The 14954-nt window shown below is 42.4% G+C and overlaps 2 protein-coding genes and 1 pseudogene across 5 annotated transcripts; 1 reads left to right on the top strand and 2 right to left on the bottom strand.

The window, feature by feature from the left end:
* The first annotated feature begins 20 nt into the window (after positions 1–20).
* LOC139390190 (lin-37 DREAM MuvB core complex component) lies at positions 21–13344 on the top strand. 4 transcript variants are annotated; one of them, XR_011629480.1, is made up of 11 exons: positions 28–97; positions 451–491; positions 614–689; positions 814–861; positions 1001–1030; positions 1131–1216; positions 1363–1523; positions 1641–1772; positions 1864–1937; positions 2114–2257; positions 12574–13344. XR_011629480.1 is itself a non-coding variant. In XM_071137450.1 (10 exons), exons 2-10 carry the CDS (start codon positions 458–460, stop codon positions 2199–2201), a joined length of 729 nt encoding a protein of 242 aa, XP_070993551.1. In that variant the 5' UTR covers positions 21–97; positions 451–457; the 3' UTR covers positions 2202–3174. The 4 variants fall into 4 exon arrangements, 3 of the variants coding, with proteins under 3 accessions (XP_070993551.1, XP_070993565.1, XP_070993557.1); XM_071137450.1 differs by lacking the exon at positions 12574–13344 and having other exon boundaries at positions 21–97; positions 2114–3174; XM_071137464.1 differs by lacking the exon at positions 12574–13344 and having other exon boundaries at positions 40–97; positions 620–689; positions 2114–3142.
* Positions 3572–5301, bottom strand: LOC139390184 (C3a anaphylatoxin chemotactic receptor-like). Its single transcript, XM_071137437.1, has 2 exons — positions 5236–5301; positions 3572–4611 (listed from the first exon to the last, which is right to left on the bottom strand). Exons 1-2 carry the CDS (start codon positions 5270–5272, stop codon positions 3572–3574), a joined length of 1077 nt encoding a protein of 358 aa, XP_070993538.1. The 5' UTR covers positions 5273–5301.
* LOC139385086 (chymotrypsin-like protease CTRL-1) lies at positions 9606–13796 on the bottom strand (annotated as a pseudogene).
* Positions 13797–14954: the final 1158 nt, after the last annotated feature.

The following is a 14954-nucleotide window of genomic DNA, read 5'->3' as shown; positions in this document are numbered from 1 at the left end:
GCAGAAAGGAAACGACCTGCGCGCGGAAGAGGAAAGTCCACTGAAACAAATCCGACCACCGAGGGAATCTACCAGGCAGCTAGTTAGTTGTTGGAGGGTAACAAAACTATGTTCTATGTATAGATACGTGGCATTTGGACATTAATTGTACAATAATTTTCTGCTGATGAAAAGTTATGTATCAAATAGACATAATTCCAATAATGCGTCTCACACGCTTACTCAAAAAAAGACTGCTTCAATTTGCGTTGACTAGCTACTTTAGCTAGCTACGGCATCCAGGCACAACAACAGTCCTCTTGGGTCATTTAATATCTAGCTACATATTTTGCATCAGTGTTTCCCTGTACATAAACTTTTTAGCAAGCTTGTCGTTGTAGCTAGCTACCAACTAACTTGTATTTTATATTTTGTTTTGGGGATTTCTGAATGTCGGTGTGAATGGGGTAGACTGATCATGCATCACGTCAAGATTAAGACTGAGAAGCCAGGTGAGCGCGTGAACATTTCAAAACCAAAAACCAATTCTGACGAATCAGTGGGACTTAACACTAGCTACTGGAATTATTATATCTCTCCTAAGTAAAGTCGACTGTTTATTTATTTTTGTCAGATGCAGAGGAGAGTGGTGCACGCAGCCGACTGGATGCAGTATTACAGGGGCTGGTAGAGAAGAGTGACAGTGAGAGGTTGGTGTTTTTATTTTATTTGGAAAGATACACTGAAACTTACAGCTTCAGGAACCTTTCATTGGCTGTGCACTATCTAATCAAGCCTAGGTGATGGGAAATGTTGGTTTTGCTGTTTTTCCAGGGAGCAAAATGAAGATGAGACAAAGATGGCAGAAGACTCTCTGAGCAAGTATGGCCTTAACATTTATTTTCTTCCTCTGGTATTCCAACTTTTTATATTAAACGAAGTATGCTATTTAGACTCACTCAATAGCCTATTGTGGTTCCACTACTTCTGTAGTAATTCCGATTGCCTGTTTCTTCCATAGGGATGTGTCTCCATCTTCTGCTGGGAAGCGGTAAGCCTTATTTGAGTTTTTTTTTAAACACATCTGACTGTGACTGTTAGACACTGAAAGGCCTTGACCTGTTACCTTTCCCTCGTCGTTGATGTCATAGGCCATCATCACGGTTCCCACAGCACCGGAGGAAGAAACGGAAAGAGATGGATGATAGCTTAACGGAGAGTAACCAACATAAACAAAGTAAGTCCGCTGCAGATGTCAATCCCCTGCCAAACACAGATCATTTGACTTTTAAAAACCTTTCTCTCTCACTCACTGACTCTACCCTTCAAGCTCTAGATATTCACCTACATATACAATCATTTGTTCTCCTCCCTCTCTGCTAGATGCCTACATTATCAAGTTGTTTGACCGCAGTGTGGACCTGGCCCAGTACACTACCAGTACCCCACTTTACCCCATTTGCCGGGCCTGGATGAGGAACAACCCTGCAGTCAGAGAGAGAGCTGCATCCCCAAGCCCCCCACACAGCATGGGGGAAGAGGAGGTAAGCTCACAACCAAAAAGCAGGACAAAGATGCCCACAATGTGGGCATAAATATATATTTTTCATTAGTGCTCTCTGTCCATTATTTGTTTTCTCACTTCACCTGCATCTTGCCAGGCTGCAGACATGCTCAATGGTAAGGGACAGAATGTGTATCGCCTCCCTCCGCCCACCTCCTGTCCTCTCAACCCTTCTGGAGATCCTGTCAATCTGAGGATCCCATCCACAGAAAAGCCTATTGTCAGCAAGGTACTGTATAACATCTGCTACGCCTAGCCATCATTTTCATATTTGCCACAGTAAAACGGTGGATTGCTTCAATCTGTCTCTTTGTCACCAGTCTACAGATACAGCTCTTGTGTCTGGTCCCCTCATATACAACCACATAGAACGCTGGAAAAAGATCAGGCAAAAGTAAGTCCAAGGCATCTAAATAATCACAAAAGATAACTTTGATGACATGAATAGATTGTGGAGTCGAATATCAACTATTAAACTGAATTTAATCTTGATTGGAAAAAAAGTTGATACAAATTCTGTCAGTAAACATTGTTTATCTAGCTGCGATCAATCTTATTAACTGTGTTCAGATGGAAAGAAGCGTCCAACAAGAATCAGCTGAGGTATAGCGAGAGCATCAAGATCCTGAAAGAGATGAAGGAGATGTACGACCGCTAGCTGGGAATCCCCCAGGCAGTATCCCACAGCAGAGGGAGGAGAAAAGAATAGAGCAGGTAGGAGCCACGAGCAAGTCATCTACCCCAGGACGCTGCACTAGTCCTCTCCCCAAGGAGGACATTACGTGTGACAATGTCAGAGGAGCCTCATGGAGGCCATTTCTACCATAAACTGCCACAATTAGGGACCCAAAGTCCTCGTTTTGAAAAAATGTAGCAATACTTTCAGTAAGTTGATGCTTCTGGTGGGCCCAAGTTCATCTGTTTAAATAATTATTACATGTTTTTTGTCATATTACAGAATATCTGGTAATGCATTATATAGTCTGTTGTCTGACACAACAATGTGTCATGAAAAGTTTGTAAACAGGTTGAGTAGTGTGCAACATTTGTCTAAATTCCGGAATACTCTAAATTAATTCCAGGCTTCCAGTGGTAAATATTTGTATTTTAGGATCACCAGTTTCCCAGACAAGCAGTGCTCTTATGAATCTTTTTTTTGTTTAAACATTCAAAAGAAAAGTCTCACACATCTAACATTTTAAGTAAACTGTAAAAAAAAAAAAAAAAAAAAAAGTTGTAAAGAGCTAATGTAATTTAGTCATCGCTATAATATATCTGCCAGTGCTGTTTTTACAATTGATTGATTTCTGAAATGTAATTTCTCCACAAAGGATTTCTCCACAGCAGTTATTTTGGGAGAGGGTTTTTCAGAAGGATCTTGTCATTTGCAGGTCAGAAACACAGTCCACATGGAAGAAATGGGTCCAAGATATCTATCACATACAGGCAATAAATGTTCTGTTTGTTTTGGATCACAAAAGGAATGTTGTCTGAAGTAAAACATTTGTAAGTGTTTTTCTTTGGTCAGATTTCAAAGAGTCCTTTCAGGAGTCAACTCTTATATTAGCTACAAGCAAAATATAAATTAATAAATTACCTTAAGAGGTTTTTTGTTATTTTTGATACCAAAATTGATCTGTCTGGTCGAACAGTCTTGTAAGAATTTGAAATTAGAGGTTTAGGAATGTTATTGTCTATTTGTGTGTGAGAATTTCCCCATAATGTCAACATAACATCCCCATAATGTCAACATAACATCAAAATAAGGTCTCCATAACTTCAACATACATCACTATAACAGAAGTTAAATCTGGTAACTGCATCTGCTTTGCTTGCTCTTTGAGGTTTTAGGCTGGGTGTCTGTAAAGCAATTTGTGACAACTACTGATGTAAAAAGGGCTTTATAAAATACATTTGATTTCATTGCCACCATGAAAACCACAATGACAACAGCTACGGTCAAATTACTCTGTAATACAGATGTACTAGCCCTGTCTTTTGCAGATGTCTCCCATCTCACACCTCAGTTTACACTTTACTATCAGACTGGTCACCAGTGAGGTGTAAATGTCCTCCTTCTCCTGGAGCCAGAGACTCAGACTTACGGGAGATCCGGGAGAGATGGGAGCTCAGGGAGCGCGTTGATGACACAAAGTTCATCCCGTGGTCCTCTGCAAAAGCATTCTCGAATACGAGCAGCACGGACTGACGCAGCTTCTTCTGGAACTCGTCACACATGAAGACGTACAGGATGGGGTTCAGGCAGCTGTTGAGGTAGGCCAGGCTAGCGGACAGGGGAGTCCCTATATCTACGACCGGCTTGAGGCCTTGGTTGTCTTCTTCCATGATGTCCAGAAACTGGAAGACGTGAAAGGGCATCCAGCAGATGAAGAAGGCCAGGACAACGGAGACTATGATCCGGAGGGACCTGTACGTTCTTCCTTTCTGAAGGCGCCTGGCGCGTATCCATATGGCAATGTAAGAGCCTATGATGACCAGGAATGGGATGAGAAAGCCCAGCAGAAAGCGGAACACAACCAAGTTCCTGTAGGTGGAAGAATGGGGATTTGAATAACTGCACATTGTCCTATTATCATGGTGTATGATCTTCCGAAAGATGGTGAATGGGAGGCTACAGACCAATGAGGCTAACCAGATCCCCACACAGATGACCTCAGCCCTGCCTGGCGTGCACTTGTTATGGGCCCACACAACCACCCACGTGGACAGGCAGCGGTGCAGACTGATGGCCGCCAGGAGGAAGATGCTGGCGAACATGTTGAGCATAGTCACCATGCTGTTTAACTTGCAAAGGATGTCTCCGAAAGGCCAATCATAACCACGGGCAATGTAGATGATATAGAGGAGCAGAAAGGAAGTGAAGAGGAAGTCCGCCAAGGCCAGGTTGAGGAACCAAACAGAGTTGACATTCTTCTTTATCCTGCAGCTCGTCACGTAGATCACCAAGCCGTTGCCAGTGGGGCCAAGCACAAACGCCATACAGTAGACAACCAGAGATATTATGTCCATCCCAGTTGTCACATCAGAATATACCATGGTAGAGTTTTCTGAAATTAGAAATAAATATTACCAATTGCCTTTTAGGCTCTGACACATTGTAATCTTAAATATAGTGCTGATTAGTAGACTTTTCTATAAGCGATTATTTGAAACAGATGTTATCTGAAAGTTATTTGCAAGGGAAGTCAGTATCTTGCAAAATGGTGTATATTTTGTGCAACCTTGCACACGTCTACTGCACTGCTATAGATAAGCCTTAAATATCTATTTGTTTATTTGGATAAATTATTCACAAGAAATGTCCCAATGGAATGGGGAAAAAGAGAAGGTTACATTGTGGTAATTTGTTACCCCAGTTTTCATTAATTTCCCTCCTACTATGACCAGGTATGACTTTCAACAAGGAAAGTCATTAGATTTATTGAAGACATTTAGTACATGACTTAGCCCTCATATGTTCTCTATTCACACATAATGCAACAATTCTAATGCATAGGAGCTTCTAAAAAAGTATGAGTAAAAAGCAATTGACAAATCGAGATGACATTAAGAATTGCATGTTTGTCATGAAACTCTACTTCTACAAATGAAGCATCAGTCTGAGTGAAAAGTTAAAGCACCCGGTGCAGAGATCATAAGGGTAGAAAAAAATAGACTATAAAGCGTCTTACCCATTTCCATCTTATTCTCTATAGCAAAGAATATCATCCACTCTCGCCACAAATGAAACGGCTCTCTCTCACGTGCGCGCACTGTCGCCCTCTGCCTTCCTCCCTCCCTTTCTCTTCAAACATCCTCTCAAAGTTTAAAGTGCCTTATTTCATATTTGAAGATGGTATGGATTAGGGTTGAATAACAGGAACTGGGTTACTGAGATTTCCCGGCCAAACCTACTCCATTTTCCGAGTATGAATAACCGCGAAAAACCAGTAAATTATAATAAATTATTTATATGAACAGGCTCAGCATGATGTGAAATGGAATTCTTACATTATATGCCATATCTAAATCTGGCTTCTTTGGAAAAAGTGCTAAATTGTCATTATTGAGTAAAAGTAAAGAAAATGACTCAAGTTAAAGTCAGCCAGTAAAATACTACTTGAGTAAAAGTCTAAAAGTATTTCGTTTTAAAAATACATAAGTATCAAAAGTAAAAGAATGAATCATTTCAAATTCCTTTATATTAAGCAAACCAGACATCACAATTTTCTTTACTTTTTTTTATTGTCGGAAGGCCAGGGCACACTCCAACACTCAGACATAATTTACAAATGAAGTACACGTGTTTAGTGAGTCCGCAAGAAGATGCAGGGATTTTCCCTTGATAAGTGTGTGAATTGGACCATTTTCCTGTCACTGTAACGAGTACTGCTGGGTGTCAGGGAAAATGTATGGAGTAAAAAGTACATTGTTGTCTTTAGGAATGTAGTGTAGTAAAAGTAAAAATTGCCAAAAATATAAATAGCAAAGTAAAGTACAGATACCCCATCAACGCTTCTCAGTATGGAGCGCAGTTCACAATGCATGTATCATCTCATCATGGTAACTTTATTTTCTTGTGAAAGGTAGAACTACGTTTGCTGTAACAGCCTATGCTACAGTAATATAAGGACTGAATGCGGTCCAATTTACTCTTCTCCATCTGGATTTCGGGGTCACCATTTTTTTCACTGTTAAGATGCATTTTTTAAATTGCAGCTGCATAGTTTTTAAACAGTCTATCACTCGAATATCGTTACTTTAAATCAGTGCGCATGCAAATACTCTTTCTGTCTTTCTCGTTCCATCAATTCCATTCAAATTGCATCCAAAATATATAGGCCTAATCCTGGTCAAGATTGATGTACTGTACAGTGCATTCGGAATGTATTCAGACTCCTTGACTTTTTTCCACATTTTGTTATGTTACAGCCTTATTCTTATTAAATTGTCCCCCCCATAAATCTACACACAATACTCCATAATGACAAAGCAAAAATAGGTTTTTAGAAATGTTTGCAAAAAAAAAAAAAAACGATAATAATAATAATCTCACATTCACATAAGTTTTCAGACCCTTTACTCAGTACTTTGTTGAAGCACCTTTGGCAGCGATTACAGCCTCCAGTCTTCTTTGGTATGACACTAAAAGCTTGGCACACCTGTATTTGTGGAGTTTCTCCCATTCTTCTGCAGATCCTCTCAAGCTGCCAGGTTGGATGGGGAGTTTCGCTGCACAGCTATTTTCTGGTCTACAGAGATGTTCAATTGGGTTCAAGTCCGAGCTCTGGCTGAGCCACTCAAGGACATTCAGAGACTTGTCCTGAAGCCACTCCTGCGTTGTCTTGTCTGTGTGCTTACGGTTGTTGTCCTGTTGGAAGGTAAACCTTTGCCCCAGTCTGACATGCTGAGCGCTCTAGAGCAGGTTTTCATCAAGGATCTCTCTGTACTTTGCTCTGTTCATCTTTCCCTCGATCCTGACTTGTCTCCCAGTCCCTGCTGCTGAAAAGCATCCCCACAGCATGATGCTGCACCACCATGCTTCACTGTAGGGATGGTGCCAGGTTCCCTCCAGACGTAACGCTTGGCATTCGGGCCAAAGAGTTCAATCTTGGTTTCATCAGACCAGAGAATCTTGTTTCTCATAGTCAGAGTACTTTAGGTGCCTTTTGGCAAACTTCAAGCGGGCTGTCATGTGCCTTTTACTGAGGAGTGGCTTCCATCTGGCTACTCTACTATAGAGGCCTTATTGGTGGAGTGCTGTAGAGATGGCTGTCCTTCTGGAAAGTTTTCCCATCTCCACAGAGGAGCTCTGTCAGTGACCATCGGGTTCTTGGTCACTTCCCTGACCAAGGCCCTTCTTTCCAGATTGCTCAATTTGGCTGGGCGACCAACTCTAGGAAGAGTCTTGGTGGTTCCAAACTTCTTCCATTTAAGAATGATGGAGGCCACTGTGTTCTTGGGAACCTTCAATGCTGCAGAAATGTTTTGGTACCCTTCCCCAGATCTGTGCCTCAACACAATCCTGTCTCGTTGCTCTACGGACAATTTATTTGACCTCATGGCTTGGTTTTTGCTCTAACATGCACTGTCAACTGTGGGACCTTTTTATATAGACAGGTGTGTGCCTTTCCAAATCATGTCCAATCAATTGAATTTACCACAGGTGGACTCCAATAAAGTTGTAGAAACATCTCAAGAATGATCAATGGAAGCAGGATGCACCTGAGCTCAATTTCGAGTCTCATAGCAAAGGGTCTGAATACTTATGCAAATAAGGCATTCCTGTTTATTTGTAATACATATGCAAAAATGTCTAACTCTGTTTTTACTTTGTCATTATGGGGTATTGTGTGTAGATTGATGATGATTTTTTTTATTTAATCCATTTTAGAAAAAGGCTGTAACGTGACAAAATGTGGACAAAGGAAATGGGTCTGAATAATTCCTGAATGCATTCTATAGCCTATAGATCTTTGAGCCTACCTCTTTCAGGTAATACATTAAATGCAGTATTAGCCTTACATTTAGCTAATGAATAATGGGTTATGCATAGGCTAAGCTTCTAATTTATAGCTGTCTCTTGCATAATCCACACCTACGCTCCATTGGCCTCTCTCCTTAAAAGAATGCTCCTTAGCTCTTGGAGTCCCAGGAAAAGCTAGACTAGAATAATAGCTTGCTGGATATTTTTTTAAATCATTATTAGACTATCAATAGACTAATGGAAGAGGGATACAGTCTCTTGTTTGCTGAATGTTAGGCCTACAGCAGCCAATAGAACTCGTAGGGAGTTTAAAAGAGGAGAGAATGCACGATGGTAGGTTCTGACAGTTATGGAGCGAATAGATAGCCATCTGCATCTTATTCTAGTCCTATATTTATTATTCAAGTGTATCATTACAATGGCGAAGATAAGGACAACAAAACGTATTTAATTGAACTATTGAAAGCAAAGAAGGAATGAAGCAACAATGGAGAAAGGAGGTAGGCTTATACACACATGGTAAAACATTAAGGGAAATGTTTTGAAAGGTATATATGTCAGCCTGCAAATTATACACATTTTAAAATAGGCCATATTATATTTCCAAATATAATTGTGACTTTGTAGGCATCATGTCCTGCACCAGCATCACGTTCTCTCCCAGCTTCATGGTTTGAATGAGGTCAGTAATTCCAGTCCTTATAATACAATACAGTATACTAATACAGTCCAGACTCAAAAAGATTAGGCTACTGGAGCTTGTTTCCTTTATTTACCCAAGAGAGCATGTATACAGCTATTGGCTTTTATGTTTTTCTGTAATGTGCGGTAGCCTATATCATAAACAATGTATTGGATAATGGCACTATCATTTGGGCTTGGGACCATAACATGTCGTTGATGTATGACTCATCAGGCTTGGATGTTCATGCCGATCAAAGCTCTAATCAAATCCAGACACATTTATATTCTTTATATAGTTTAGAATGGCACTTCAGGTTTTGGCCTGAAATACCGGGTTCGTCGTGTGACAAGTCATTTATGTTCAGGATGGAACATTTGTAAAATAGCAGGAAAATATTTAACCCTGTTATGGCTTGCTTTGCTTGCGTGACACATTTTTAAATACTTTCCATATTTGCTGTTTGGGGAAAAGTTGGGGGGCAAAAAAAACGTTACTTTCCCAAGGACAGTTCACACATTAAAAAAAAAAATAACTACCAAATGTGTTTTAGTAAGACTTTCCAATGGTTACTATTATTTTTTTTATGCATGTGTGCGTTTTGTTTTGTTGGTTATGTTTTTCCTCAATGGTCTCTCGGCACTGCTCTGACTTCAATCAGAAAAAACCTTTATACAACTTTAATTGAATGCATCTTGTTCAGTTCCATTGAAAAAAGTTAGACTGTGGCCACACAGTGAGCGGCTGTGCATGAGACAGGTTGAAATATCACTAGCTGATGGGAAAGCTAGCCGGATCAAGCCTGTGTGACATCACACACTCATCTGTGGGACCACTGTTTGCAGGAAGAAGAGTTTGTGTAAGGAGACATGCAGCTGGGGTCCACTGTGACTCTAGTTGGATGCGACGGTCTGGTCAATCCAGCCACACAGGTAGGCGACACGGGAGTAGACGACAGGGGTACTGATGTTGCAGTTGGTGGTGCCCTAGGACACAATGCCCAAACCACACGCCACTGCTCTGACACACCAGAGGACCGCCAGAATCACCCTGGAGATGGAGGAGAAGAAGGGAGAGGTTAGGAGCACTGGTAGAGATGATTGTATTAGGGGCCGAGTTGTAGCCTATCTGACTTCCATTGTCATGCCATTGCCAGATAATTTGGTTAAACAAATCTGTACCTGGCTACTTTAAGATAGCGCATGTGTTGGTGAAAGGTTGTTGCCAGATGACATGATACGAGAGTGATTAGAGAGACATGTTCAGTAACTGACTGGAGAAAGGTAGCCTCAACTTGCTCCAGAAGGACATGGGAGGTCAGTCAGTTACCTGAGGCTCCGGCGCAGATCATGGCTTCAGTGATCCTGTTCTGGCCCCAGTACTGCTTGCACTGAGCAGAGCTCAGCAGAGGAAGGGCCACCTGCTGGAGGATACGGGGGCTTTCTGGGGACAGGGGACATGGTTAGGAAGGAGCTCAGTGCTCTTAATGAAAGCTGAGGTGGAAACATTGCCACAATACATTTTAGAAATTTAGCAGACGCTCTTATCAAGAACACCATACTGTAGTGAGTGCATACTTTTCCGGAAATAATGCAATAGTGCTAAATTTGCAAGTGCAGTGTGCGGCAGTTTCTTTCCACAAACTGAGAATGAGGAAGGAAATCATGATGCAAACATTAGGCCTTTATCTATGATGCAGCTGTTTTCTTAAGAGCCATGCCCATGCTGACTGGTTTACTGATTAAAACAGTTTTTGTGTATTTTACCATCCATTTGCACATACTCTTGTATTAACTGTAAATCTATCGTGTATCAATAATGGTTCAGTAGCTTGTGTGGCCACTCACAGGTGGTGCCAGTCTTGCCCCAGCCAGTGGTGACACAGCAGGTTCCATAGGGGAAGGCGGTGCTAGAGGAGGCCAGGCACACAGGGGGCACGCGGGAGGTGATCTGGACAGGGGAGGACAGCTTCAGCGGGGTCACGTTGTTGTTAAAGTTCTGGCTGTTGTAGTAGGGGTGGGTGATAGCCTACAGGGATCAAGGAAAGATGTAGACACAGATAGTGAAGTGATTCATCTTCGAAAGTGAACAGAATCTCAGAACTCTGGTAAAACCTATGAAGCAGGCAGGCATGTTGTGGTTAAGTGAGTGGATCTCTCCCCAGGCTCCTGGACTTACCCTGGAGATGTTTTTGACCTGGATCGGCTCAGCATTGGACTGACGATCGTGCTCTGACAGGATCACTTGGTGACGGCCAGGAAAGATATCAGTTTGTCTCTGTGAATGGTTTGTCCTCTGACAAATCAACTGTAAATTTCGGTGTTCCTCAAGGTTCCGTTTTAGGACCACTATTGTTTTCACTATATATTTTACCTCTTGGGGATGTCATTCGAAAACATAATGTTAACTTTCACTGCTATGCGGATGACACACAGCTGTACATTTCAATTAAACATGGTGAAGCCCCAAAATTGCCCTTGCTAGAAGAATGTGTTTCAGACATAAGGAAGTGGATGGCTGCAAACTTTCTACTTTTAAACTCGGACAAAACAGAGATGCTTGTTCTAGGTCCCAAGAAACAAAGAGATCTTCTGTTGAATCTGACAATGAATCTTAATGGTTGTACAGTCGTCTCAAATAAAACTGTGAAGGACCTCGGCGTTACTCTGGACCCTGATCTCTCTTTTGAAGAACATATCAAGACCATTTCAAGGACAGCTTTTTTCCATCTACGTAACATTGCAAAAATCAGAAACTTTCTGTCCAAAAATGATGCAGAAAAATTAATCCATGCTTTTGTCACTTCCAGGTTAGACTACTGCAATGCTCTACTTTCCGGCTACCCGGATAAAGCACTAAATAAACTTCAGTTAGTGCTAAATACGGCTGCTAGAATCCTGACTAGAACCAAAAAATTTGATCATATTACTCCAGTGCTAGCCTCTCTACACTGGCTTCCTGTCAAAGCAAGGGCTGATTTCAAGGTTTTACTGCTAACCTACAAAGCATTACATGGGCTTGCTCCTACCTATCTCTCTGATTTGGTCTTGCCGTACATACCTACACGTACGCTACGGTCACAAGACGCAGGCCTCCTAATTGTCCCTAGAATTTTTAAGCAAACAGCTGGAGGCAGGGCTTTCTCCTATAGAGCTCCATTTTTATGGAACGGTCTGCCTTCCCATGTCAGAGACGCAAACTCGGTCTCAACCTTTAAGTCTCTACTGAAGACTCATCTCTTCAGTGGGTCATATGATTGAGTGTAGTCTGGCCCAGGAGTGGGAGGGTGAACGGAAAGGCTCTGGAGCAACGAACCGCCCTTGCTGTCTCTGCCTGGCCGGTTCCCCTCTTTCCACTGGGATTCTCTGCCTCTAACCCTATTACAGGGGCTGAGTCACTGGCTTTACTGGGGCTCTCTCATGCCGTCCCTGGAGGGGGTGCGTCACCTGAGTGGGTTGAGTCACTGATGTGGTCATCCTGTCTGGGTTGGCGCCCCCCCCCCCCCCCCCTTGGGTTGTGCCGTGGCGGAGGTCTTTGTGGGCTATACTCAGCCTTGTCTCAGGATGGTAAGTTGGTGGTTGAAGATATCCCTCTAGTGTTGTGGGGGCTGTGCTTTGGCAAAGTGGGTGGGGTTATATCCTTCCTGTTTGGCCCTGTCCGGGGGTGTCCTCGGATGGGGCCACAGTGTCTCCTGACCCCTCCTGTCTCAGCCTCCAGTATTTATGCTGCAGTAGTTTATGTGTCGGGGGGCTAGGGTCAGTTTGTTATATCTGGAGTACTTCTCCTGTCCTATTCGGTGTCCTGTGTGAATCTAAGTGTGCGTTCTCTAATTCTCTCCTTCTCTCTTTCTCTCTCTCGGAGGACCTGAGCCCTAGGACCATGCCCCAGGACTACCTGACATGATGACTCCTTGCTGTCCCCAGTCCACCTGGCTGTGCTGCTGCTCCAGTTTCAACTGTTCTGCCTTATTATTATTCGACCATGCTGGTCATTTATGAACATTTGAACATCTTGGCCATGTTCTGTTATAATCTCCACCCGGCACAGCCAGAAGAGGACTGGCCATCCCACATATGCTCTCTCTAATTCTCTCTTTCTTTCTCTCTCTCGGAGGACCTGAGCCATAGGACCATGCCCCAGGAATACCTGACATGATGACTCCTTGCTGTCCCCAGTCCACCTGACTGTGCTGCTGCTCCAGTTTCAACTATTCTGCCTTATTATTATTCGACCATGCTGGTCATTTATGAACATTTGAACATCTTGACCATGTTTTGTTATAATCTCCACCCGGCACAGCCAGAAGAGGACTGGCCACCCCACATAGCCTGGTTCCTCTCTAGGTTTCTTCCTAGGTTTTGGCCTTTCTAGGGAGTTTTTCCTAGCCACCGTGCTTCTACACCTGCATTGCTTGCTGTTTGGGGTTTTAGGCTGGGTTTCTGTACAGCACTTTGAGATATCAGCTGATGTACGAAGGGCTATATAAATACATTTGATTTGAATTTGATTTGACTGGAGAGAGAGAAAACAGATTACAGTGTGTATGAATGAACCCACCTTATCTGAGTGCAACTAAGAGGAATGCTGTATGTACTTATGAACATGGTGCTAATAAAGCACTATTGAATGGAATTAAATGCACTTATGTGACACGGCAATGGGCAGCAGTGACAACCCAGTTCTGGCTGATTAGGGAGCCTCCACAGAAGTGGAATCCAGAGGTATCCTGAAGGAGAAAGGACGATTTGGAAGACAGTAGAGAGTATGGGTTTGACCGTAATGTGAAGACCGTAGATAGATAGTATGGGTCTGACCATAATGTGAAGACAGCACTTCCCAACATTGTCAACATACATTTACTGTAAGTGGCTAACAAGAATAATCAGTGATTGCGGTGTGAAAAAACAATGTATAGAATGAAAGGGTGGAAATGGGGATACCTGAAGGGAGACTTGCCAGGGCCAGGAGCCAGATACGGCGTTCTGTCCGTTCACAATCTTCAAGCCGCTCACCTGCGGCGGGATGCTAGGCACTCCGCAACCTAGGGCACAAACACACAGTCTCAAACAACACCCTATCCTCATATATAGTGCACCACTTTTGACCAAAATCCTACCTAGTTTTGATTGGCCTCAGAGTATGGACTGACATGCCTTCAGTAACTACCAAAGTATAATACAACACTTCACCTCCTTGTTGGCCAGGGCTTCTTTTAGCTATTCATCTCAATAGGACGTACCTATGTGAATAAGTCAAGGATCAAAAAGATCTAATCAGTTCATGTTACCAGACATTGATGATGACACCACTCATCCAGGGCTGAGGCCATCAAAGTGAGAGCTGACAATCCAGAGCATGGCCATAGTCTAGTAGATTGTACTTGATGTATCTCTCCCTCTTATACCCTGGCAGGCCCATCAGTCATGTCTCCCACTCACCCACAGGTGCCCCCATGGTCTGATAGAGCTGGGAACAGTCAGATGGAACAGGTGGGAAAACCTCACGCCTCAGGGACAGTCGGATACACACTTGTGTTTGCCATGTAGTGTACTGTACTCTATGTGGACCAGGCCTAAGCAAAACAGTCTTTGCACAATGATTCCAGGGAAAGATGAAGTCATAATTATTTGTCTTTATGCTGAGTGGAAAATATGCCCAGACCCTAAATGTGGTCCTCTGAAATGCCCTTGATGCCTATTTTTCTGGTTTCTTATCACGCTGTCCAATTGGAGTTCTGATGATGGTCAGAACAATAACATCTTGTAACCGTGTGTTGCAATCCCACGAGCAGGGTGGAAAACCATGGTCAGACCGTTCTGTTTATATGCAGCTTAACGTGACCGCAAAACAATCAAAAACAAAACACTTGATTAACATTATGGATTCAGATCATATGTTTTATGGAGCCCTCTGACAAAAACATTTGTTTTATTAAGAAAGGAAGATATTGTTTATTCATCTACACAAAGTAGCAGTAAGGACATGTGTTAAAATTGCTATTCCATTTCATACTTAGACACATTTAAAATGCCACTACATTTGAGGTTTGATGAATGTCACTTTTGAGGAAACTTTTCAGATGAGCAATAGTGCATATGTTCATACAAGTTTATACACGTTTATAAGACTTTAAGCAGTTTGTGACAACTGTTAATGTACAAAATGAATTTGTCATATCTAACCTCAGGGAGGGTATTTGGGGGGAGGTTAAAGAAAAACACAACAAATGCTTATCAGAATCC

Source organism: Oncorhynchus clarkii, chromosome 3 (genome assembly GCF_045791955.1).
Source record: "Oncorhynchus clarkii lewisi isolate Uvic-CL-2024 chromosome 3, UVic_Ocla_1.0, whole genome shotgun sequence".
Taxonomy (NCBI): Eukaryota; Metazoa; Chordata; class Actinopteri; order Salmoniformes; family Salmonidae; genus Oncorhynchus; species Oncorhynchus clarkii.
This window is presented reverse-complemented; position numbering and strand designations above follow the sequence as displayed.

Bases quoted from the DNA above. Each gene is read 5' to 3' on its own strand.
- LOC139390190 (XM_071137450.1), top strand. From the start codon at position 458: ATGCATCACGTCAAGATTAAGACTGAGAAGCCAG. The intron at 1,031-1,130 runs GTAAGCCTTATT...TTGATGTCATAG, and splicing joins CCATCTTCTGCTGGGAAGCG to GCCATCATCACGGTTCCCAC. The intron at 1,938-2,113 runs GTAAGTCCAAGG...AACTGTGTTCAG, and splicing joins TGGAAAAAGATCAGGCAAAA to ATGGAAAGAAGCGTCCAACA.
- LOC139390184 (XM_071137437.1), bottom strand. From the start codon at position 5,272: ATGATATTCTTTGCTATAGAGAATAAGATGGAAATGG. The intron at 4,612-5,235 runs GTAAGACGCTTT...TTCTAATTTCAG, and splicing joins AGAGAATAAGATGGAAATGG to AAAACTCTACCATGGTATAT.